The sequence below is a fragment of the Nycticebus coucang genome, chromosome 12 (genome assembly GCF_027406575.1).
Source record: "Nycticebus coucang isolate mNycCou1 chromosome 12, mNycCou1.pri, whole genome shotgun sequence".
In the NCBI taxonomy this organism is placed as follows: Eukaryota; Metazoa; Chordata; class Mammalia; order Primates; family Lorisidae; genus Nycticebus; species Nycticebus coucang.
Window position 1 is genome coordinate 91,168,329 of NC_069791.1, and position 25,861 is coordinate 91,194,189.

The 25,861-nt window shown below is 41.4% G+C and overlaps 1 protein-coding gene and 1 pseudogene across 5 annotated transcripts in view; one reads left to right on the forward strand and one right to left on the reverse strand.

The window, feature by feature from the left end:
- The window catches only part of LOC128562617 (acyl-coenzyme A synthetase ACSM4, mitochondrial), a 45,896-nt gene that overhangs the window by 8,304 nt on the left and 11,731 nt on the right, over positions 1–25,861 (reverse strand). For 4 of the 5 annotated variants that reach the window (XM_053557764.1, XM_053557760.1, XM_053557762.1 and 1 more), the window contains exons 3-9: positions 24,998–25,127; positions 22,705–22,957; positions 20,021–20,231; positions 15,816–16,023; positions 7,460–7,603; positions 4,548–4,704; positions 1,755–1,834 (exon numbers count right to left, since the gene is read on the reverse strand). In XM_053557764.1, coding sequence (XP_053413739.1) covers positions 1,755–1,834; positions 4,548–4,704; positions 7,460–7,603; positions 15,816–16,023; positions 20,021–20,231; positions 22,705–22,908 — 1,004 coding nt within the window. In that variant the 5' untranslated portion in view covers positions 22,909–22,957; positions 24,998–25,127. The remainder of the gene's footprint in view (positions 1–1,754; positions 1,835–4,547; positions 4,705–7,459; positions 7,604–15,815; positions 16,024–20,020; positions 20,232–22,704; positions 22,958–24,997; positions 25,128–25,861) is intronic. The other variant, XM_053557761.1, reaches the window with a different exon arrangement.
- LOC128562622 (zinc finger CCCH domain-containing protein 8-like) lies at positions 5,248–6,460 on the forward strand (annotated as a pseudogene).

Genomic DNA, 25,861 nt, shown 5'->3' on the forward strand with positions numbered 1-25,861 from the left:
ACATGGGGGTGGGTGGGCATGTGGGGTTGGAGATGAAATCAAAGATTCTTTTTTTTTTTTCTGTGGAGACAAAGTCTCACTTTATGGCCCTCGGTAGAGTGCCATGGCATCACACAGCTCACAGCAACCTCCAACTCCTGGGCTTAAGCGATTCTCTTGCCTCAGCCTCCCGAGTAGCTGGGACTACAGGCGCCCGCCACAACGCCCAGCTGTTTTTTGGTTGCAGTTCAGCCAGGGCCGGGTTTGAACCCGCCACCCTCAGTATATGGGGCCGGCGCCTTTACCGACTGAGCCACAGAACTTTCATTTAATCAGGTAGAGGAGAACTCAGCTCTTACAGGAGAAAATGCAGATAGTTACACTAAGTGCTTATTATGTGCCAAATGATATAACAGCTGATACTGATTAAGCAATTGCTCTGTTGGACATGTAAAGGTTTTAGGAGTACCCTTAAAATCCTCACAACTTCTGGTTTTTTTTTTGTTTGTTTCTTTTATGTTTCATTTTTTTTTATTTAAGTGCATATTTAGGATGGCGATTGTAAGGTTTTTTTTTTGTTTGTTTTTTAAACTTTTTAAAAACAACTTCCGTTTTACATATGAGGAAGTTAAGGCTCAGAGAAGTTAAAGAACTTGGCAAAGGACTCCCAAATAATAAAGGGCTGGGATAAAGATCACTTGTCAAGCTGATCTCACCAAGCAGGTTGCTTGCATTGAATTCTCGCCACAACCCTCTGAGGTGGGTCTTAATCCCATCTTATGGATGGAGTCAGTGGAGGTTTAGCAAGGTCATCTTGAATGCTGAGGGCACATTATTAGTAAGTAGTAGAACCCTGCCTGTTTTGAGGGCTTGAGCTTTTAACCTCTGGCCTTGCTAGACCAGCCTGGTTCTCATACAGTGAGGTGCTAAAAAAGTGGAGGGATGTGGGTAAAACACAAAGCAGACTTATTCAAAATAACCCTTGAATAGTCCTTGAATTACTCCTGAAATGTGAGCAAGGTCTCACATGTTGGGAGCCACAAAGGAGTTGACACTGACTAGGAAAACAACATTTATCTGCTGGATTCTGTCTCTCATAGCACTTTCCCTCCTGGGAAGAGAACAGAGGATGGACAAGCCTGTACTACTTAAATTGTGTCTCTCTCCTCTGTTTTCTCCTCATGTATTGAGGTAGTTAAATAAAAATACATTGCAGCCCTACTGCATGTTCAGCTGATTTGGCTAAATTGAATATACCCTTCAGGTCATAAACTTCATCAGCTTCTCTTTCAGGCAGTATAAATGTACCTGAGATTTCTTTCTTTCTTTTTTTATGACTGATTTTAAATGACAGTGTTTCTAAAAGAAACACTAGGGGACACATTTTTTCAAGTGGAAGTTCTGGGACTATAGGGTTCTAGTTGTCCCCAGGAAAATGGTTGCTCCTAGTGGCTATTCCAGTGGTTCTTAATCCAAGGGACAGTTTTGTCCATTAGGGACATTAGGAAATGTTTAGGGACATTCTTGATTATCACAAATGGGGGTTGGTGGTGCTACGGGCATCTAATAGGTAGATACCAGGGATGCTGCTCAATGTCTTATAACACATAGGACAGCCATCTCCCCAACCCCCACTATGACACAGAATTATCTGGTCCAAAATGTTGATAGTGTCATGACGGAGAAATCCTGGGCTACTCTGTGCTGGAAAGAGGAGACCTGTGATGCTGGACAGCCTTTGTTTGTGCTTCAAATAGAGATTTCTTCCCAAGTACCTTGTAAGATCTTTTTGCACCAGCATCCGGTACACAGTGGGAGCGCTGCACATGGTCGTGATGGGATAAGTGGTAAGTGTCTGGATGATGGAGAAAGACACAGACGTCAGAAGTGGTCTATCAAAGGCAACGACTACAGCTAGTATATACTCTCTCATTCTCTTTCATTAACATGTGCTCATCTCAAGGTCACTACTAGGAATAAGAAAGGAAATATTCACCAGGTATCACTAGTGACTGGATATCTGCTGAGAATTTCACCGAAAAGAATAGGTATGTGTTATAGAAATATACAAACACAATTAAACTCAAGTGAATTTAAGAACCCCCCCAAAGTATGAATTGGTTTATTCTACCTTGGGGGGGTGCAAGTTTCCTTTTCTAGTGGAATCTTATAACCTTCTGACTGTATATTCATAGATAGTACTGACAGACATTGGGCATGTAAGCTAAACTATGGACCTTTCCAGCTCTATTCCTATAAAAGACACCAGTCATTTTGGGTGGATTGAATAAATGCAGACATAGGCATTTTTTAGGCCTTTTCTTTCTTTTTTTTTTTTTGTAGAGACAGAGTCTCACTTTATGGCCCTCGGTAGAGTGCTGTGGCGTCACACAGCTCACAGCAACCTCCAACTCCTGGGCTGAAGTGATTCTCTTGCCTCAGCCTCCCGAGTAGCTGGGACTACAGGCGCCCGCCACACCGCCCGGCTATTTTTTGGTTGCAGTTTGACCGGGGCCGGGTTTGAACCCGCCACCCTCGGTATATGGGGCCGGCGCCTTACCTACTGAGCCACAGGCGCCGCCCTTTTAGGTCTTTTCTAATAGCTTGAAATTTGTGGGGCTCATTATGCCACCAGTTCCTTATATCAAATAATGACCAAGACATCTTAAATCTAGAGAAATACTAACGTTTTAGAGATCCTCTTTCTGGAGAAGTTCCAGTATGTCACCTAATGTGTTGACAACTTGTATTAAATTTAAACATTTGGGACAAGGTTCTCAAAATGTGTCTAGGCTATATGAATTGTCACTTATTAAGAAAAACTGTTGAGCCTGGGCACTGTAGCTTAGTGGTTAGGGTGCCGGCCACATGCACCGGGGCTGGTGGTTTGAACCCAGCCTGGGCCTGCTAAACAACAATGACAACAACAACAACAACAAAATAGCTGGGCATTGTGGCAGACACCTGTAGTCCTAGTGACTGGGGAGGCTGAGGCAAAAGAATCACTTAAGCTCAAGAGTTTGAGGTTGCTGTGAGCCATGATGATACAGCACTCTAGTGAGAGCGACGTAATGAGATTCTGTCTCAAAACAAAAACCAAAACCTAACTTTAATCTCAGTGAGCATTTCTACCGTGGGTACCTGATCCCTAGATTCTAATTGTTTTTATGAAGTTCAATGTATAAATTTAAGACTAGCATTAATCTATGGAGATTTTTATAGCACTTAAATATATGCATTCTCTTTGTAAAGCATAAGTATTGTTCTTGTTTTTTACAAATATAGGTTTTGAAACTGCAAAGTTAACTTACCAATTTCAGGGCACTTTGTAAACTTGATTTAGAATTCTTCTCTGACCAGTTAGTACAATAACAGGGTGAACAGCTTTTATTCACACAGGTGTGGTGTATATTTAATAATATGTATTTCTTTCTTTTTTTTTACAGCTTTTGGCTGGGGCTGGGTTTGAACCTGCCACCTCCGGTATATAGGGCTGGTGCCCTACTCCTTTGAGCCATAGGCACCACCCAATAATATGTATTCCTTTAAATTTAATTGATTTTTCATGGTTGAAAATAATTGCCTTCAATCACTTTTTCCTTTTTTTTTTTTCCTAGACAGAGCCTCAGTATATCACCTTGGTAGAGTGCTGTGGCGTCACAGCTCACACCAACCTCAACTCGTGGGCTTAAGCAATTCTCTTGCCTCAGCCTCCCAAGTAGCTGGGACTACAGGCTCCTGCCACAACACCTGGCTATTTTTTGTTGTAGTTGTCATTGCTGCTTAGCTGGCCCAGGTTGGGTTCGAACCTGCCAGCCTTGGTGTATGTGGCCAGCACTCTAACCATTGTGCTACAGGTGCTGAGCCTGAATCACATTTTTTAAAAAATTGGAGTTATCTGATATCTCAATCTAGCAGTCTCTGGCTGAGAAGGCAGGGCTGGTTTCCAGGAGAGTATTGGGTCAGAGAATTAGTGAAGTGAGAAACACAGGGTAGAGGGAGAATGAAAGGAGCTGCTCTGGGAGAAAAGCAACCTCATCTTTAATCTCTTCATAGGAGTTCAGATTTATCAGCTACTATCTTTGTTTCAATGAATCAGAAATGAAAATATTTGTTTAGATTTGATACTTCTATTATTTTAGAACCAAGCTCTTAAAACAGTCACATCACAAAAGGGAGGGGCCCAGAAAATGACCCCACTAATGGTTTTTTTTAAAAATTTGCTTATGTAGGACAACAGAACATACAAAAAGAACATATTGGTTGAAGCAGTCTCTGACCTTCCCCCCTCACTTCTTATGGGCATATGACTGTTAAACAGCCACAGACTTAGCCATACTAGCAAATCCTGAGCAATTTGAAGCAGGAGACTGGATTTCATGCTTGAGAGTGTTAGTGTTCCTCTTTCACTTTATTAAATGCGTTTCAAAAGCCAAGACCCTGGAGATTTTGTTTCTTATAAAGAATGACTTCCAGAAACCCAAGAGCCCTATATTCTTTACAGTTTTGTGGGAGATAAGGAAGAACTCTAAAGATATGTGCATATATGGAATGGAGGTTTGACTTACATTTAGGAAGGAGTCTGTGTCAAATTGGGCCATCCGATGCACAAAAACACAGGCTCCCCAAAGCCAGGGAGCAAACACATTGCCGATGGCAGCCTTGATCCAGCCTGTGTCAGACATGTTCCATATGATATCTGAGGACTTCAAGTCCATCCAGTATCTAAAGATATGAAGAAGGAATGAAACAGATAATAAATAAATAATAGAAATAAAAAACCCAAAGCCAAAAAAACTGGTGTCTTTGAGGAGTGACCTTGCCCCCAAACCTCAAAGGCTACAGAAAATGGTCAAAAGTGGCCCCAAGGCAAGGTAAGGGATTCTATCCCCACTTTTCCTAAAAGATTTTTTTTCAGAATCCTAGGTAGTCTGAGAATAAAGTGGGAGGCTGGGTGTGGCATGATTTTGTGAATTTGCACATTGATGCAACAAATATTTATCATTCCAGGCACTGTTTTACAGCAATGAGCACAGTAGGCCAGATGTCTGCTCTTATTTTAGGGGGATAGTGAACAAGTACACAATAAAGTAAATTGAGCATATTTCTTTTTTTTGGCAGGGGCTGGGTTTGAACCCGCCACCTCTGGCATATGGGGCTGGTGCCCTACTCCTTTGAGCCACAGGTGCTGCCCATTTGGAGTATATTTCTAAATATTGTAGACTCTGTAGTGACTGAGCTCTGCAGAGGGAGGCTCCTGTCTGGGTAATGGATTTTGAGAATCTTTTCTCAAAACCCCCCAATCCCGCCTCGGCAAAAAACCGGCCACAGACTCTGGCAAAAGATGGGAAAACTGAGGCATGGAGATGTTAAATAACCTGCCAAGATTGCACAGTTTTAGGCACTTTGGAAACTCAGCAACATCATCGAAGAACTTGCTACACAGAAAATTCAGAAGTAAGGACTATGATGTATATAATGATGATGATGTCTGCAGTCAGGAGTCAGAAGATAATTTTGCCAAAGAACTTCAACTCGAGCTAAAGAAATGGCAAATGCTGCTCAACCTCTACCATTTCCAGCTCCTGTGAAGTATCTATGAAGAAAGAGGGAGTAAAAGATACCCAGCAAGCTGCTAAATGAAAAAATAAAACTATTAAAGCTGGTCACTAATCCCAGCACTGTGGGAGGCTGAGGAGGGAGAATCGCTTGAGCTCAGGAGTTTGAGACTCGCCTGAGCGACAGTGAGACCCCGACTCATGAAAAAAATGGAAAAACCCAGTCGGGCGCTGCAGCGAGCGCCTGTAATCCCAGCAGCTTCCAGAGGCTGAGGCAGCGGGGTGTCCGCAGCCCCTGAGGTTGTGGTGAGCTACCACGCCCACTGCACTCTGCTCAGGGGCATAGGGTGGGACCCTGTCTCAACAACAAAAAAAAAGTAAAGAAATAAGCAATGAAATAAAATAAAAAAGCCAAAAAAGAAAAGAAAAGAAAACCAAAAAAAAAAGCTGGTCACAAGAGTGGTAAAAAGAATAAAATGAAATGAAAATGGCCCTGGAAACAAAGAATCAAATGTTTTGCTGAGAAACAGTGGCTCACAGAAGAGGATGGTAAACCTAAAGAGAAGCAGCAGCATGTGAGAATGAGTCAGGGATTCATCAGCCAACATACAGTGGAAGGGAAAACAAATTTGTAAATATTTTCTTGAAAGGAAATGTATTAAGAGAGACCAGTGTAAATTTGATCACGATGCAGAGATAGAGAAGAAAAAAGAAATGTGAAAGTTTTATGTACAAGGATATTGTACCAGAGGCAAAAACTGTCTATATTTGCCTAATGAATATCCTTGCAAGTTTTACCACACAGGAACAAAATGTTATCAGTTAAACTTGAATACTGCAAGTTTTCACCTGGTCCCCTAACTGCTGAAACACAGGAGCTGGTGGCTAAAGTTTTAGATGCTGGAAAAAAGTCATATAAATAAAACAGACATAAAAAGCATTGTATAGATGAAGAGTACTTATCCCTATGCCTGTTCAAGGCCCGTGATTTGGTATAGTTTACAAGAGTCTTCATTCAAGGTGCCCTCTTGTGTCATTGGGATGATGTGCAGTTTCTTTAATGGATGGGCGGGCAGAGGGCTGGGATCTGATGTGCAGGTGAAGGGGTTGGTCTTCACTGAGATGTTGGGACCATTGGAACAGGAAAGGAGCATATATGGCAGAGATGCCGGCTGGTGGGTCACAGAAGTGCTTTCTGATTGATTTAGTTTTCTCAGTAAAATAGGAAGCATGGTTAGGCTGAGTGAGATGGATGAAGAGGTACAGGAGGTTCGAGGCGAGAAAACAGCTTAACAAAGGCGTTGGTATAATAGATGGACTATAAAAACAGAGCTAAGATCTCCTCATGTCATAGAACACTTTCACAACATGTTTTTAATAGCTGTTCATAACTTCATTTGAGGGCTAAAATAAATTATGGTTTTATGATATTTTAAAATGAATTTCTTGTTCTTAGACTTTTTTCCATTTTTTAGTGTAATATTGTAATAAATAAAATGGATTCCAGTTTTTACTGTTATAAATATTGTAAATAAAATTGAAAAATATCTTGCGCTAGAAAAAAATAAATATCGTAATTTCAAATACTGATAAGTACTACAAGGGAAATAAAACAGGGTAATTTGATAGTTTCAGGATAGACTTTCTTTTTAGAGAGGTCTTTCTGGGTAGATAAATTTACCCAGCAATGAGGAGAGGGAGTCAGACATGCTGTTATTGGATTGAATCAAGGTCAATTCTTAAGTTCTTGCTTGATCACTTGGTTACTCAGGGTTCCATTTACTGGGCTAGGGTTGGGCAGGGGCTTCAAGAGTTCTGTTTTGTAGCTCTTGTATTAGAGATAAAAATGTTCAAGGACAGGTTGGATACACATATTGGGATCTCATGGGAGAGTTCACCAAAAATAGAGTTTTCCTTCTTACCTTCCAGAAAGGGTGTACCCAATTCCAAGGCTGCTCTGAGAGTGCTGGGTCATCTTAGGAGAGCCTGTGGTCCCGCTGGTGAAATAAATAGCCATTGGTTCTTGACTTCCTGTTTGCACACAGCTGTGCTCTTCAGATGTAGATCTGCAAAATATTAGCCCCAAGGTGGTGACTCAAAATGGCCAGGCCAATTTAACTCCAAAATTTCTGTTCTGCTGTTTATGTTCTTTTTAGCAGAAGAGAGTTAATAGAACTGAACATAATCCAAAACTTCCCTGAGAGGAATTCCTCCAGAAATCTTAGAGAGACTTTGAAGACCACGGAAAGATTTTTTATTTTTATTTTTTGCAGTTTTTGGCTGGGGCCGAGTTTGAACCCACCACTTCCAGTATATGGGGCTGGCGCCCCACTCCTTGAGCCACAGGCGAGACAAGAGTCTCACTATGTTGCCCTGGGTAGAGTGCCGTGGTATCACAGCTCACAGCAACCTCAACTCTTGGGCTTAAGCGATTCTCCTGCCTCAGCCTCCCTCGTAGCTGGGACTACAGGCACCTGTGACAACACCCAAATATTTTTTTTTGTTGTTGCAGTTGTCATTGTTTTAGCTGGCCCAGGCCAGATTCAAACCCGTCAGCCTGGGTGTATGTGGCTGGTGCCCTACCCACTGAACTACGGGCGCCATCTGGCAGTTTTTGGGTTGTAGTTGTCATTGTTGTTTGGCTGGCCGGGGCTGGATTCGAACCCGCCAGCTCTGGTGTATGTGGCTGGCCCTCTAGCCACTGAGCTACAGGCACTGAACCCGTGGGAAGATTTAGTAACTCAAATTATCATCATCTTCTTCTTCCTTTTTTTTGGTTAGACTTCATTTTCATATAGGCCAAATAGATAGCCAAGATAATTTCTAGTATTAATAACACAAGAACATGAATTTTATTTACTTAAATATTTTTCCCAGTGCTTTTAAAAAATCCGTGAATTTTTAAAAATCAGCATTGAATCTTTATAAATTTCTATTAACACTTCAGAATTCTATTATTTAAAGAAAGATCTTTTGGCATTCAAATCAAACTTAATAATTTTTGTTCCATATCTTCAATATTTCTGGCAGATGCAGCCAGTTGCTTACCGAATAGCTATCCCCTTCTTTCCATAAACTAGTAACATTCTGATTTTATTCAGGTATTAGTAGGCAGTTGTGTGCTTCAGGGGAGACTATTCCTACGTAATTCCTAGGGGTAATTCTTAATAAACCCAAGCCAGTCATGGTAATGCCTTCCATTACCAGTGATTGGTTTAAAAATGGGCATGTGTAGTATAAGGCTTTGATGGGAAATATTTCCTTGTTCTGTTAAAAAGTCTTGAGGAAGGGATGTGTCCTTCTCCCATCCCACCCATGCTGTTTTATGGCCTTTGAATACTGTGAAAGCGCAGGATTCCTGGCGCTACCCTAGCCATGTTGGGATCAGAGGATGGCATGATGCAAAGATGAATGAATCTGGGTCCCTATTACCTTCATTGAACCACTGAATTAACCAACTTTCAGTCTATCCTACCTCTGTGCTTACTTGTGAGATAATAAAATTTTTTGTATTGTCACTTTTATTTAGATTACTAAAATCAAAAGCATTCTAACTGATAATAATCTATGTTAAGATTGTGGATAACAAAATACCTGTATGCTACCACAGAACATTATGGATGGAGGAATATTGCCACTACTGCAACTATTCATCCCTCCACAACTGTCTTCCAGCAAATGCACTCCCAACAGGCTGGCAAGCATGTCATCTGGTGCAATTGGGTTGTGAGATAAGCATCTGGTAATTCAACTGTGTGCTTTATACAAGGGAGCAGAGAGCAAACGGTCACTTTAGAAGTAAAAATAGTCTTCCAGAAATGACAAGAACAGCCAAATCCAAGGCCTGGAATTGGGGTGAAGGCCAATAATTTGTTGTCCAATTTGTTGGACTTCCCAATAGTGCTTCTCTCACAAATAAAAATTATATGTAGAAAAAAAAAGATTGTGGATAGTTCCAACAATTCCTTTCATCCCTGTACAAATATGCCATCCCCTCATTCAAGGGTGGATTGGAGCATGTATCTTCTTGCCTTGAATCTGGGCTGGCTCTGTGACCTGTTTTAAGGGTTACAGTGTGGCAGAAGTGCTGAGACTTTTAGGGTGCAAACTTGACAACCATATAAAGATGTTCAGTCTGTCATGCTGGAGAGAGAGGCCATGTTCAGGAGAACTGAGGTTCTTCAGTTGACATCCAGGGCAAAACTCTGACTTGTGGGTCAGGGTTCCTCGGGATCGCCACCTCCAATCAAACTGATGTGGAGCTTAGATCTGCTGCTCTGCTGAGCCCTGTGTGAATTTTTGACACCCAGAATCATAAGCAATACAATGACTGTTGTTTCCACTACCAAGTTTTGGAATGACTTGTTACTCAGTGATGGATAACTAATACCAATGTCCAAGAATTTTCGAGACTTGTGTATCATATTTTTAATTTCCATGATTGAAGGGAACAGGGTTAAGGATGCCCTTTTAATTCATTCTGAAGACCAGTGAGATTGTCAATGAAACTGTTAAACAGCGAGGACTGGTTATATAAACATACATTATCTTTTTTCTTTCTTTTTTTTTTTTTTTTTTTCAGTTTTTGGCCGGGGCTGGGTTTGAACCCGCCACCACCGGCATATGGGGCCGGCGTCCTACTCCTTTGAGTCACAGGCGCCGCCCAACATACATTATCTTGTCAAAAATGGTTTCATGACATATTAATCTGGTTTTCTTGGCAACTTTCTTCCTCCCCTTAAAATAAAAAAAGATTATTCAGTTGTATTAAGTTTTTCTCAGTAAATATAAATCCTCCTCTAATGAGAAGAGGATTTCTTCACATTATCTAATACCCTGGGCAGGGAGAACCGCGTATATGTGAACACTTCTTTTTTTTTTTTTTTTGCAGTTTTTGGCCAGGGCTGAGTTTGAACCCACCTCCTCCGGCATATGGGGCCGGCACCCTACCCCTTTGAGCCAAAGGTGCCGCCCAACACTTCTTAATCCAGTACAGAAAGCTTTTGATGTAAGTCATTTATTTATTTATTTATTGAGACAGAGTCTCACTTTGTCACCCCATGACATCATAGCTCATAGCAACTTCAGACTCCTGGGCTCAAGTGATTCTCTTGCCTCAGCCTCCCAACTAGCTGGGACTACAGGCGCCTACCACAACGCCTGGGTATTTTTAGAGGCGGAGTCTCACTCTAGCTCAGGTTGGTCTCTAACTTGCGACCACTGATGTTAAGTCTTTATGTACTTATTTAACCAAAAGAAGTGACAATCTGTGAGTTCAAGGAGATTTTTAAGCAGCTATTCCAACTGTCTGACTTGTCTCTCTTTCCGTGTGTACCTGAGTTCTGAGTTACAATCTTTCTGGATTTTCTTTTTCATTTTTCTTTTTTTTCAGCAGCAGAGTCTCTTTCACGGCTTACTGCAGCCTTGAATTTCTCAGCTTCCTACGCTCAAGTGAAGCAGTCCTCCTGCCTCAGCTTTTTGCATAGCTGGAACTACAGGTGGATGCCACCATGCCTGGCTATTTTTTTTTTTTTTTTTAATTTTGGAGAGACAGGTTCTTGCTATGTTGCCCAGACTGGTCTCCAACTCCTGGCTTCCCAAAGTGGTAGGATTACCAGGCATGAACCACCATGCCTAGCCCTTTCTGGATTTTTCAGTGCAGATTATATATTAATAACTTCCATATTTCTATCTGTACCTCCTTGAGACTTATATGAGGTCTGACAATTAAGTTTGGGAACTCATCCTAGAAAAAGTGCTACATTCCTCGTTGCTAAATATCACTACAGTCACCTTTGAAGTACTCTCCTTGGGAAGTTATACACCAACACCAGAGCCCAATCCAATTCAAAAAAATATTGAAACTCTTTCTGGAATGACCATCAGAGCTGCTGTCATATTACCTTGGATGTATTGAAAGTCATCAAAATGTCTTCCATTCAATATTTCCTTTACCTTTAGTTAAAGAAAAAAGTCATTGGGAGCTAGATCAAGTAAGTCAAGGCATTCCAATACACTTATTTGTTTACTGGCTAAAAACTCCCTCATAGACAGTACGTGTGAGCTGGTGCATTGCTGTGATGTAAGAGCCACACCTTTCTCATGCCAAGATTTTCAGTTAAGGCTTTCCTAACTATTTCTCTATTAATATTCACTTAGTCTGCTATACTTCCCATAGTCAGTAATGATTTTGACACATAATTTGACAAAGTTTTTTTTGGCAATGTTTTAGTCAGTTCTGCCTATTGGCCACCCTGACCTCTCTTCATTAGTGACTGACACTTTCTCTCTCCTCAGAAAAAATGTTTAATCTATTTGTACACTACCATTTTCTTCATGGTATTATCCCCATAAAATTAGACTAATATGTCCCTAATTTCACTTCCATTCTTGCCGAGTTTAACAAGAAATTCAATGTTTGTTCTTTGCTCCAATTCAAGCTCTGACATTCTCACTACAGCACACAAAACATGCAACAATAGTGAACATCACTCAGCAGGACACCACCACACATCAACGTGAACACAGCTGTGACATACTGATATACAAGGTTATGAAACCTTATCTAGCTGTTTGTATGGTGCTGCCAAAATAAATGCATGGGGTCCAGTTTACAAACTTAATTGTCAGACTGCATATGTCTATGTCTCCTGGGCATTTGTTTGTTTCACAGACTCTTCAATCTCAGTATGTCCAACTTTAAACTCCTTACATTAAGCTCCTGTACTGGCTCTTTCTCCATCTGATAGTATCCCATCCACCTTGTCACCTAAGTAAAAAAAGCAGATGAGCCTTTGAGTAGATCAGCTTCCATGTCCAAATTAGTTTCCAAGTCCTGCTAGTTCATTAGACTTCCCCTTTTCCTATATCCTATTAACCAGAGCTCAGCTTAAGATCCTCATCATCTCTCCCCTAGATGGTCTCTCTGCTTCCAATTTTGTCCTCCTTAAATCATACTCTTTTTTTTTTTTTTTTTTAGAGACAGAGTCTCACTGTACTGCCCTTGGGTAGAGTGCCGTGGTGTCACACGGCTCACAGCAACCTCTAACTCCTGGGCTTACGTAATTCTCTTGCCTCAGCCTCCCGAGCAGCTGGGACGACAGGCGCCCACCACAACGCCCGGCTATTTTTTTTTGGTTGCAGTTTGGCCGGGGCTGGGTTTGAACCCGCCACCCTCGGCATATGGGGCCGGCGCCCTACTCACTGAGCCACAGGCGCCGCCCTAAATCATACTCTTTATGGCTGCCAAAGGAATCTTTAAAATTGGGACCTGACCTTGATACTTTCCTTCTTTAAACTCTTCAATGCCTTGCTTTGTTTTCGGGGTCAAGTTGAAGATTTAGCATGGGCTAAGAGAGCCTCCATAATCTGGACTTTGCTGCTTGCTTTTCCAGCCTTCACGCTACTCCTTATTTTCTTCTCCAGATACCTCACACTGTTTAAATCTTATCTTTTGCACACATTAGGGTATTTTTTGCTTCTATATCTTTGTTCATGCTGTTCCTATGCCTGAACATGATCTTGATCCCCTGAAGATCAGAATCCAGAGTTCTAGACCCACAGGGAAGGGTTCCTTTGCATTAGGACAGAAGAAAAGAAACAGCCTGGTCCCTAATTTTGACCTGTTCCCTATTGCCTTAGGAATATTCTGCAAAATATTCATGGACTTCTATACTTGGGAGGCAGAAGGAGAATGGGAAGCCTTAAAATGAACTCCTTGCGTAGAAGATTGACCCTAACAATGTAAAATCAGCCTACATTATTGCTGTGTGTGGCTTTCTGAAAAACTGGCCAACTGCTAGTAATGAGATAGCTATCCCTTCTTCAGCTTTTAGAGAAACACTCCACGGCCTTTCTGGAGTTATGATACTCCCAAGTTGCTTGTTCAAAGCGAGGATTCCTTTCATCTTGGAACCCTTCCCCCATCAGTGTACAGATTTCAATTTGAAATTTATGTAAGTTTAAAGTTCTTTTTATTTTGTGAAATCTTTAAGATTCCTTGGGGACTCAACAGAAAATTGCAGGGTTGTTTAGGACAGGAGTCTCTGAAGAGGGGGTGCTTACTGCTCAGGGAGTGCGCAAGGCAATTGGGATAAAGAAGAAAACAGAACTTCAAGTTATATGTTTTTTTCCTCATCCTCTAAAATTTTTATGTTTGTATTTGTCTAATGCATAAAGCACCTATATATTCTTTATAAAGAAACAAGTATATGGATTGAGAAGTATGTTAAAATGTATTTACTGATGGAGATACATATCCAAATAATTTGAATACCACCACCTCAGGAACCACGGCACTGTTGAATGACTTGAAAATAATAATAATAATTATAATTATCATGATTCTTATGGAGTGAATTATGCTAAGCATTTCACAGGCTTTATCACATTTGATTTTTCTACCACTCTATGAAGTAGATTCTTATCCTTATCTCCATTTTATCGATAAGATACAGAGTTTCAGAAATGTTACTTGACTCATCCAAGGTTGTAACTCATCCAAGCTTATAAAAGACACAAACGGGGGCGGCGCCCATAGCTCAGTGGGTAGGGCGCCAGCCATGTACACCCAGGCTGGTGGGTTCGAACCCGGCCTGGGCCTGCTAAATAACAATGACAGCTGCAACAAAAAATAGCTGGGTATTGTGGCGGGCACTTATAGTCCCAGCTACTTGGGAGGCTAGACAAGAGTTTGAGGTTGCTGTGAGCTGTGATGCTACAGCACTGTACCGAGGGCGACATAGTGAGACTCTGTCTCAAAAAAAAAAAAAAAAAAAAAAAATTAACAAACAGGATTCAATTGGGATGGCCTTTGAGAGAGAATTTTGGGATTGGCCAATAGTATTTGATTTACGTTACTTCAAAGGATAAAATTTCATTCCAACAAAAAACCGGTCTATTATCCAACAGGCTTTTACATGTCTTCTCTATTTACAAACTTTTCCAGGAGAATCGTTTTTTTTTTTTTTTTTTTGTAGAGACAGAGTCTCACTTTATGGCCCTCTATAGAGTGCCGTGGCCTCACACAGCTCACAGCAACCTCCAACTCCTGGGCTTAAGCAATTCTCTTGCCTCAGCCTCCTGAGCAGCTGGGACTACAGGCGCCCGCCACAACACCCGGCTATTTTTTGGTTGCAGTTTGGCTGGGGCTGGGTTTGAACCCGCCACCCTCGGTATATGGGGCCGGCACCTTACCGACTGAGCCACAGGTGCCGCCCTATCCCCATTTTTATATCTGAAGAAAAACTGAGGTTAAATGACCTGTTTAGTTGATTTATTTACACATTCAGCAAATGTTTCTTTTTTTTTTTTTTTTGCAGTTTTTGGCCGGGGCTGGGTTTGAACCCACCACCTCCAGCATATGGGGCTGGTGCCCTACTCCTTTAAGCCACAGGCGCTGCCCAAGCAAATGTTTCTTAAACTATGTATTAGGAAGTGGGGATAGAATGATCAACTGAGTAGACAGGGAAAAAAAGCCTCTGTTTTCTTAGAGCTTATAGTTTAGAGGAGGGGGTGGCAAACTTTTCTGCAAAGAGCCAGATAGCAAGTATCTTAGGCTTTATGGGTTTAGTTTATGTTGTAACTGTTCCACTCTGCTGTTGGAACATGGAAGCAGCAATAGACAACATAGAGACAAATAAGCATGGCTGCATTCTAATAAAACTTTATTTACAAAACCAAATTGCAGGGCAGATTTGGTCTGTGGGCTCTGATTGACTCACCCCTGCTCTAGAGCAGACAAATGGACTCTAAATGTGAGAATATATGAATGGAGACCATAATTCAGATAATGCTGAGTGATATGAAGAAAATGAGAGTGATGTGAAAGAGTGTCTTGTAGTTCTACTTTAGATGGGGTGGCCAGTAAAGCCTTATATGGGATAAAACATGTGAACTGAAATCTGATAGGAAGGAACCACCTGAGTAAAGGAATAAGTGAGTGTATTCCAGGCAGAAGAAATAGCAGATGCAACAGCACTGAGGTAGGACGTGTTTGAAGAATAAAAGGGGAGGTGGTGGGAGATATAGCCCAGGCGCTAGGCCAGGGCCAAGCCATGCAGGATATTCCTCATAGGCCATATAGGAAACAGAAAAATAGAGGCAGAGCTATATCCTTTATTTCTGCCCTTAAATCCTTTGTTTAGATAGTTCTTTTCTAGGAAGAAGCCCAAATCAACTCACAGTGTTGCCAAGTACTTGAAGGCAAGGGCACTCAGAGATGTACCTGTAATTTGTGATGTTGCTGCTGTTGCAAATAGGCTGGGAAAAAATACTCACTGAAATAACTCCTGGAAGCTGAGCCACCCATTCCGTTCATGTGGAGATACCAGGAGTTTGGTCTTCAGGTTGGGACACTCTGACATGATGGACTCCACTGCCGGTGCCACCTCCTCACCGGCCACGATGCATTTGGCCTTGGAAACTTGTAGCCGGTACAGTATGTCTTTTGCTGTCAGCTGGATTGTTCCTGGCATGAAGACAAGCCCTGGGAAAAGACAGAGCGCCCCAAGCTGAACAAAACTGCTGTCCACTAGGTAAGACTTCCTGGAGTATAGAAAATGTAGGTCTTGTGATGGTTAGGAAGAAGCTTCAGAGAACCTTCGGCTACCCCTGACTTGGTTCTCAGGTTCTCAGGCGCAAGTTGAGTTCTCATCCCACTTACTCATCACTGGGAATCCTTAGAACACGGCTTTGGAGTCTGACAGACCATGGATCTCATCCTAGTCTTGTAACTTACTAGCTTAGTGACTTTGATTTCTCTGTGCCCTCCTTTCCTTATCTGTTAAATGGGGGCAATATTAGTAAGTGTCTTGCATACACTGTATTTACCATGTATAGTATGCACATTTTTGTCCAAATTTTTGAGTGAATAATAAGTATGTGCATCATACCTAGGTAGTCCTAATTCTGTATCTATATAAATGTTTTAAATTCTTTTATTTATGCTTAAGTGTTAGAAGTGCAACTCTAGAAAGCAGTAATGATATCCATATGCAAAATATTATCCTAGAATATGGTGATCGGTTTTGTTGAACCTGTAATGAACTTGCAACAAAAGCATTTTCAGCCAACAAAGAGCATCTCATTTCTCTTCATTAGGTGGGAGCAAGCAATCTAGCTGATATTTTTACAAAATATTTTAGACAGTTCCTTAGAAAATGTCAAGACAGTTTTCATACACTGCAAGCTTTGAATCTGAATTAAAAAAATTAAAAGGAAATGTTTTTTTCTTGAAAGTTTGGCCAAAATCATGGGTGCCGTTATACATGGTAAAATACAGTAGCAGGCATTTGAATGATGGACTTTTACCATGTAACATTTTAATGCAACATTTAAATTATTATAATACTTGATTAGCACTTTACAGTTTTTTTTTCTTTTTTTTTTTTTTGTAGAGACAGAGTCTCACTGTACCGCCCTCGGGTAGAGTGCTGTGGCATCACACAGCTCACAGCAACCTCTAACTCTTGGGCTTACGCGATTCTCTTGCCTCAGCCTCCCAAGTAGCTGGGACTACAGGCACCCATCACAGTGCCCAGCCATTTTTTTTGTTGCAGTTGTCGTTGTTTCAGCTGGCCTGGGCCGAGTTCAAACCTGCCAGCCTCAGTGTATGTGGCCAGTGCCCTACCCACTGAGCTGTGGGCACCACCCAAGAGACTTTATATTATTGAACATATTTTAAAAGCTTTCAGGTGTCATCCCCTTTTGAGAAATTAATAAATACATGAGGATAAGGAAGCTGAGAAAACACATTAGAGGATCTCAGAATGTTCACTCAAAATTAAAATACAATTATTTATTTTGCAAACCACTTGTTTTTAAAGGCTTGTGATATGAATGTGTTCAATGAATAGACCTCTAACTTCAGGGTTCGGAGTTTTCTTCTATTAGATTTTAGGTAGCAGATATCTTAGGCTTTACTGCATATACTTTACAGTAAAAATTAAAATGTTTTGGCATGTGGTATTGCACAAGCAATTTCAATATTCATATAGATGACTTAATAATTCTGAGTTAGAAATATAATCCTCAGATGTTTGCTTTACATATAATTAACTGAGTAGTGTTTTTTTAACTATTCACTTTATGTGTTCATTTTTAATTAGCATTTCACAAATGCATAAATTAATATTAAGTACACAATTTTATGACAAATAAACCAAAACCACCCTTAATCTTTTCTCAATCCACAATTTGTTTCACATTTGGAAGTTATATACATTGTTGTTTTTTTTTACTTTAAAAAAAATTAAATCATAACTGTGTACATTGATGTCGTATGGGGTACAGTACACTGATTTGATATACTGGAAGGAAGAACTTTTTTTTTTTTTTTTTTTGGTAGAGACAGAGTTTCATTTTATTGCCCTCGGTAGAGTGCCATGGCATCACACAGCTCACAGCAACCTCCAGCTCCTGGGCTTAGGCGATTCTCCTGCCTCAGCCTCCCGAGTAGCTGGGACTACAGGCGCCCGCCACAACGCCCGGCTATTTTTTTGTTGCAGTTTGGCCGGGGCTGGGTTTGAACCCGCCACCCTCGGCATATGGGGCTGGCGCCCTACTCACTGAGCCACAGGTGCCGCCCGGAAGGAAGAACATTTTAAAAACTATTATGAAATCTTTATAATCATTCTTTTAGTAATATTCTATTACTTAATATCCTTTATTGAGGATTATTTAGGACTAAAAAGTTAAATAAACCTTTTGGTGGTATTCCAAGATAAGATGTTGTAATTTCAGTCAGCAATAAACACACTTCAACTTTAATATATGCTAGGCTATAAATTATGTACTATTTTCTATTTAAGTTGTTCTCAGTAATTTACTACTACTATTGTTATTATTATTATTATTTTTGAGACAGAGTCTCACTTTGTCTCCCTTGGTAGAGTGCCATGGTGTCATAGCTCACAGCAACCTCAAACTCTTGAGCACAAGTGATCCTCTTGCCTCAGCCTCCCTAGTAGCTGGGACTACAGCAGTCCACCATGATGCCTGGCTATTTTTAGCCACTCTAGCTCAGGCTGGTCTTGAATTCCTGAACGCAGGCAATCTGCCTGCCGTGGTCTCCAAGGGTGGTAGGATTACAGGTGTGAGCCACTGTGCCCAGCCTTAATTTACTATTATTAATGATACTGCAACAAATGTCTTTGTGTTCTCTATAATATGTTATCCTTTGGTGCTCTTATTTATTTTTAATTGATTTATTGTTTTGTTTTGTTTTTTGAGACAGAGTCTTGCTTTGTCACCCAGGCTAGAGTGCAGCAACATCATCATAGCTCACAGCTACCTCAAACTCCTGCACTCAAGCCATTTGCCTACCTCAGCCTCCCAAGTAGCTGGGACTATAGGCATGAGCCTCTCTACCCAACCTATTTTTAATTCATTTATAAACAATTGTCATGTTTTAGAGTAGGGATTGTCAAACTTTTTTTGACAAAGGGCCAGATAATAAATATGTTAGACTATGTGGGTCATGGTATTTCTGTCTTGATTAGCAGTTCTTCTGTTGTAGAACTAAAGGAGCCATCGGGAAGCAAACAGCTGATAGGAGACAGGAGGGGAGGGGTAAATTCACATCTGGTGTACAATGCACACTAACCAGTGATGGGCATACTTGTAACTTTGATTCAAACTGTACAAAAGCTATTTGTGTAACCAAAAGACTGTGCTCTTGTGATATTCTGAAATAAATTTTTTTAAAAGAGCCAAAGACAATATATATATATATACACACACACACACACACACACACACTCACGCACACATATATATTGTATATAAATGAGCATGGCTGTATTTCATCAAAAATTTCTTTACATAAAAAAGTGGCCAATCCAGGGTGGCACCTGTGGCTCAACGGAGTAGAGCAGGGCCCCATATGCTGGAAGTGGCAGGTTCAAGCCCAGTCCCGGCCAAAAATTGCAAAAAAAAAAACAAACAAAACAAAAAGGTGGCCAATCCATAGGCCACGGTTTGCTAACTCCTGTCCTAGAGGAGAAAAGAACCCACTGGAATTTTTTTTTGGAGGGGGGTACTTTATAAATTAGTATTTTGAGAGAAAATGTGTCATTAAATACGCTGAATATATTTTATGTCAGAGAGAATCCAGAGAATCCATCTAGAGAGAATCTAGATGAACATGTCATATAATTTAGTCAGCTGCTGCAAAGAGGTATTGGTACCCACATTTGCTTTTATAGATCTTTGTGTTTAAATCCTAATTGCATAGCTTTCTGGCTGTGTGACTTTTGGCAAACTTCCCAACCTCTCTGAGACTTAGTTTTCTCTTCTGCAAAATAGTTATCATGATAATACCTACCTCTGAAGGTCATTATTATTAGTACAATTTGGTTGTCTAATTTCAACTCTTTTTCTGTCTTCTGTAAGCACTGCTTTAGTCAGAGCTAACATTTCAGAAAACCTGTGAGTTTTAATCTCTATTTTTGTATGATTTAGAAATGTTAAACATTGGCACTGACCTGTTCTCATGCAAGCCACATTTATCAGCCACCACTCAGGGATACGAGGCAGAATCACAGCCACTCGGTCTCCTCTCTGCAGGCCACACGGCTTGGTAAGTACATTGGCTGCCTTTCGGGACAAGGAACCCAGTTCTCTGAAGCTCCATTTCACCTCTTCCCCTTTGCCATTCACCCACCACAGGGCTGGGTTGGCAGGTTTCTCTCCTGTCTGGCCAGGGACACACGAGAAACAGAAGAGTAGGTTTATATGACTGGTTACCAGATAGATGAGGCATTTGCCATTTCTCCCTTCCCCTTAACATCTGTTCCTGTGCATGCTGCTAACATCACCCCAGTTTGTCTTTGGGGGAACTGTCACTGTCATTGAACACAGTCTTAGCAAGACAACCTGTCAGGATGCTTACCCATTCCTGACCTGTAGGTGGGCATGTGAACAAAGTCGGGCAAATAGACTTTCTCTGCCTGGACTCTGAGTTTTTCTGAGAGGAACCAAAAGATGGAAAATGGTTGGAGCAAAACCTGTCTATGGGCTCTTGGTGTTTATGCATCCCCAGGGAGCTGTCCTGGTTCCTGTCCTCACTGAGAGGGACTCTCCAGCTTCCAGCCCAAGTGTATGAGTTTTCCCACATTTCTAGAATAAATTCTTTCTTGGTTAGGTTAGATTTGATTCCATGCAAATAACTTTAATGGATGTAGTAAGTTTGATTAGGAACCTGACACCTGTTTGTATCCAAAGGCTGAGGTATGGGTTTCACAGGTCACCAGGAGCAGAGTGGAGGGTTGTATCAATTGATTGATTTCCGTAGGAAACTTCTCACCCATCATTCTACAAAGCAGGTTCATATATAATGCAAAACCTCTTTGCTTTATGTTTTTTTTTTTTTTTGAGACAAAGTGTTACTCTGTTGCCCAGGCTAGAATGCTATGGCATGAGCCTAGCTCACAGCAACCTCAAACTCCTGGGTTCAAGGGATCCTCCTGCCTCAGCCTCCTGAGTAGCTGGGACTACAGGCACCTGCCATGATGCCTGGCTAATTTTTTAAATTTTTTTTTTTTTGAGACAGAGTCTCAAGCTGCACCCTGGGTAGAGTGCCATGGCGTCACAGCTCACAGCAACCTCAAACTCTTGAGCTTAAGCGATTCTCTTGCCTCAGCCTCCCAAGTAGCTAGGACTACAAGCACCGCCACAATGCCCGGCTATTTTTTTGTTGTAGTTGTCATTACCGTTTGGCAGGCTGGATTCAAACCCGCCAGCGACAGGCGTCGAGCCAATTTTTAAGTTTTTTTTAGTAGAGATGGGTCTTGCTCTTACTCTTGCTCAGGCTGCTCTTAAACTACTGATCTCCCAGAGAGCTGGGATTATAGGCCCGAGCCACTGCACCTGGCAATCTTTGCTTTATGTTTTCACCCGGAGAAAATGACACCTTTCTTCCACCCTACCTGGAAAGCTCCTTTTGCCTTTCCTAGTTGACAAGTACTTCAAAGTCCAGTTGATATTTTAGTTTGTTTGTGCACATTTCTTGGCCTTCTCTTTGCTTCCTCATCAACTTCTTAGCTTCTCAGTGCTCCTTCAGCATTGTACTCAGGGTCCAGGTGACTCCATTACACTATATTATATTACAGATGTGTTCCTGCCCTATGGATGTAACCTCCATAAGGTCAGGGACTTGGTTCAGGTTCTTTTGGAGCTCTATGATGTTGGATAAGTAGCTTAACTTCTGTGACGTTAAGTTCCCTATCTGCAAATCCCCCAAGGTGGTTATGGGGATTTAATGAATCCCCAGGTTAGTATTTCACCATCCTTAGCTGTTTGAGTACCACTATTTCTGCTAAATCTGTCTGCACCTGTGCCATTGTACTTTGTATATTTCTTTACATTGACTCACTCTTACTTGTATATATTATACTTAAGAAGGAAACTGCATTTAATCCTCACCATAGTTGGAAAATCAGTACCACTTGCTAAAAACAAGCGACTGAAAAATAAATAGATTGAAAACGAAACTATGCTCCCTCGGCACAGATGAGTTTAGTCAAATGTTAGGTATTAGGACACAATGGCATCCAGGGAAGACTTTCTCCCTCTATTTAAAAGGAAGGATTACTAAATCCATAGCACATTTCGTGTCTAGTACCAAACATCACCTTCTGAATCACAGGTGCTGCAGGTCACTTTGGTAAGCACTGGTTGGTACCGCATTTGGCTCAGTGCCCAGGAGGGGGAGAGGGTCAGTAAGATGGATTTTGTCCTGAGGCTGCACTGCAAACCGTCTGTAAGGCTGGCTTGTTTTATTCTTCTCAACCTTTGATTGTCTTCTAATTACTCCAAGGATAGCAATATTTATAAAATAAAAGCTTGATTTACTGCTTTCTGGACAAGGATTTGACTAGTCCAAACACAAAGAGCTATTGTGTGGGACTTGGAGAAAAATGAAGGTAAAGAGTAACCACAAAGCAAGGGGGCCAGGTGAGAAGACTCTGGAGGAAGACAGCTAGCCATATGTGGCAGAGGATCTAAGATCTTCCCTGGGGAGAGGAGGAGGACAATTGGAAAACAAACAAAGGAAACCAAGAGAGTGAAAGAATTGCAATGAAATTGATGAGTGGACTGCAGAACAGGGAAATGGAAGACTGAGAGATAAGTGAACACCAAGGCTCTCAGGAAGCCCATTATCTTATACCTTCTCCTTTTCGGACCACTGGTCCAGCACATCCCCAGCAAAGTTAAAGTTCTTAGGCAACGACCTGTCACCACGAGTTATAGCCTCAAAGTCAGCAAGAGTCAGGGGCTTCCAAAGATGACGATCTCTGTGGAAGTGACGGCCAGGTACCTTAGCAAGCCAGATACATCTAAATGTTTGGTAGTGGCAAAAAAAGATCTTCATGATTCTCAATAGACTCCGTCTACTGCTATGGATGTAGAAGTGCCACAGCCTGTGGAGGGAGATGAGCAGAGAGTGTCAGTCTTTCGCAGTGCTCTGTGGTGAGATTGGGAGGCAGGCTTGTGACTCTGCCTTGGCAAGCTGGGAAACACCCCATGAATACCCCATCCTTCTTGGAGAAGCTCTATTAGACACTGACAGATCTCCTTGCCACTGGAATCTTCCTTTTCATTTTGTCAGTAACCAGATTAGCCTAAAAATACCCCACAACCATAAAATTGTCACGCTCCCATCCTCTGTCCCTATCTTCTCCCCAAGTAAACAATAGACAGATAGAAAATTTGCTGCCTAGATAGGTGTTCAAGGCCTCCTTCCATGTGCCTTGTACTCTATTCTAACTGTACTTGCTAACGCGTCTACTTGAATTTCTTCCAAAAGCCGGTGCATTTACATGTCCCTTTCTATCACTCTGAGTTGGCCTGTCATTCCCCTTTCTGCCCTCTTCTCCCCTTCAATCCTCTATTATCATTGCTTAGAAACCTGGTTTAAGTCCTGGCTGAACTACTTTCTGGCTGTAGGACTTCGGTCAAACTATTTATCTCCCTGTACTTCAATTTTCTCATCTGTAAATGGGGGAATATAATACCTCCCTCTTATGGTTATTATAAGGATATAATATGTGCATAAAATGCCTAGAAGGCATTTTTATGTAAAAATTGCCTTTGAAGTGTTAACTATTGCTATTGTTAAAATTCTTTTCTTTTTTAGGCATGGTCTTGCTCTGTCACCCAGGCTAGAGTGCAGTGGTGCGATCATAGCTCATTATAGCCTGAAATTCCTGGGCTCAAGTGATCCTTCTGGCTTAGCCTCCTGAGTAGCTCGGACTACAGATAATACCATGTCTGACTTTTTTGTATAACAAGTTCTCACTATGTTGCCCTGGCTGGTCTCAAACTCCTGGCCTCAAGAGATTCTCCTGCCTTGGCCTCCCAAAGTGCTGGGATTATAGATGTGAGCCACCGTGCCCAACAATATTGTTTTTATTAGTATTATTATGGCATGGATTCACGAAACAGTCTTACAGTATGAACCAAGAGCCTTAGAGTTTACGCCTAGTTCTTTCAAACTAGCTTTGTGACATTGGTAAAATCACTACCCTTTTGGACCGCCATCTGTTGTCTAACTTCCCCCCCTAATTTTGTTAGTATTTATTTCTTCCTTTAAATTTCCATGACACGCATCTGTGCTACTCATGTGACAGCTCTCTACATTGTTTATTAATTATGGTTTTTAATATACGTACCCTATCTCCCTAACCTACCCAGACGGTGTGGGTAGAGGCTGTGTATTTCGTCCTTAGCACTAAGCATGATTCACAGAGGATCTTCAATAATAAAAGGCAGTGCTAATTAAGTTCTTGCTGTAGGTCAGCCACTTTGGCTTCCTGGTATCATTCTGAGAAGGCCAGATTGACCCCATCTTGCAATCCCTTATCCCACAACCCCCACTTTCTCGAGACCTGTTCCTGAGCATGTAGGCCTTGCAGAAATGGGAAGTGTTAAATAAACATACCCTGTAGAGATTGGGCAGATTAGCCCAGGATGCATGCCCTTGTAAAATACCATTTGGCTTTCTTTGTAATTGCTCGATTCCAACCCCTTGCACTATAGATCTAACCTCCCTGTGGGAACAGGGTAGGATGCAGGCCCTTGTAAAACACCATTTGGCTTCCAACCCTTTGCCCCTTAGATTTAACCTCGCCTTTTGCTTCTGTAAACTGCTTTGCATTAGGAATTCCAATCCTCTCCCCAACCAAAAGAAGGGTATAAAAAAATCCCTACTTCTTTTCAGGTGTGAACCTATCTTGGTTGGCCGACCAGTAAAGGGACCCATACCTAACTTGAACTCAGTGCGCTGGCATTTTCTCTATAATTCCATTCACGTTGTGTACAACAATTTAATATTCATGACAAGCTTGCAAGGTTGCTGCTATTATTATTCCCTTTTTACAGATGAAGACACTGAGGTTCATCTAGACTTCAGGAATTTGCCCAAGGTCACCCAACTCTTGAAACTCTGCATCAGAGCTTACCTCTACAACTTCTCTGCTATTCAGTCTGCTTTGTGCTGCTTTCTTCAGTAAAGATTTCTTGTTGATGGTGAGTCCCTTCACCCTTTTGCCCTTCAGTCCTGTATTGTTGCTTTGTATGAAGTGGAAAAATCTGCAGGTGTAAAGGATGCCTGGGTTTTCAGCATGGTGTTAACAAATAAACAACTAAACAAAAGGTATGGGGTGTACCATTCTCTCATTGTTTTTGCCAAGCACTGTTTTCTGCTCAGAATGACATCTGGACAAGTGAGAGGTCCATTTCGTGTAAATATGATTTGCTGTAGCCCAGGAAGAGCTATTTTTGGCAATACTGTTGCTATAAAACTCTGTTATGTCAAGGTTGAAAGAAAAGGGATCATGCCTTACCTGGGCAATTTTCTGAATGTGTGGTCATGGTATCAAGAGTAATGAAGAGGGGGAAGTGGGGGATCAGAGTGGGCTGTGCTCATGGTTTAGCATTCTGTTAAAGTGAGACCCCCATTCCTCTCCTAAACACATAAGCACGCTTGTATCACACTTGCTTCTCTGGATGACCTTTGCCAAGTTGCTTAATCTCTCCCAGTCTCATTATTATCTATACAATGAGAATGATGATAATTCCTTCTTCACTGGCTAGTTGTGGGGCCAAGTGTGTGGCTAGGAATTAATACATGCTGGATATTAAAAAACCAAACCTCATAACCATTGATGGAAGAAGGCTTTAGCTGCTATTGAAAAGCTATTGAATTGGAGTCACTAATGTTTATCTTACTTCTGTCTTTTTTAATACCTTAACAGCAAGCTGTTGAGGCTGACCTGAGCCCGCATCGATCTGAAGCCTTTTAGCTTTCACCACCATCACTTTGT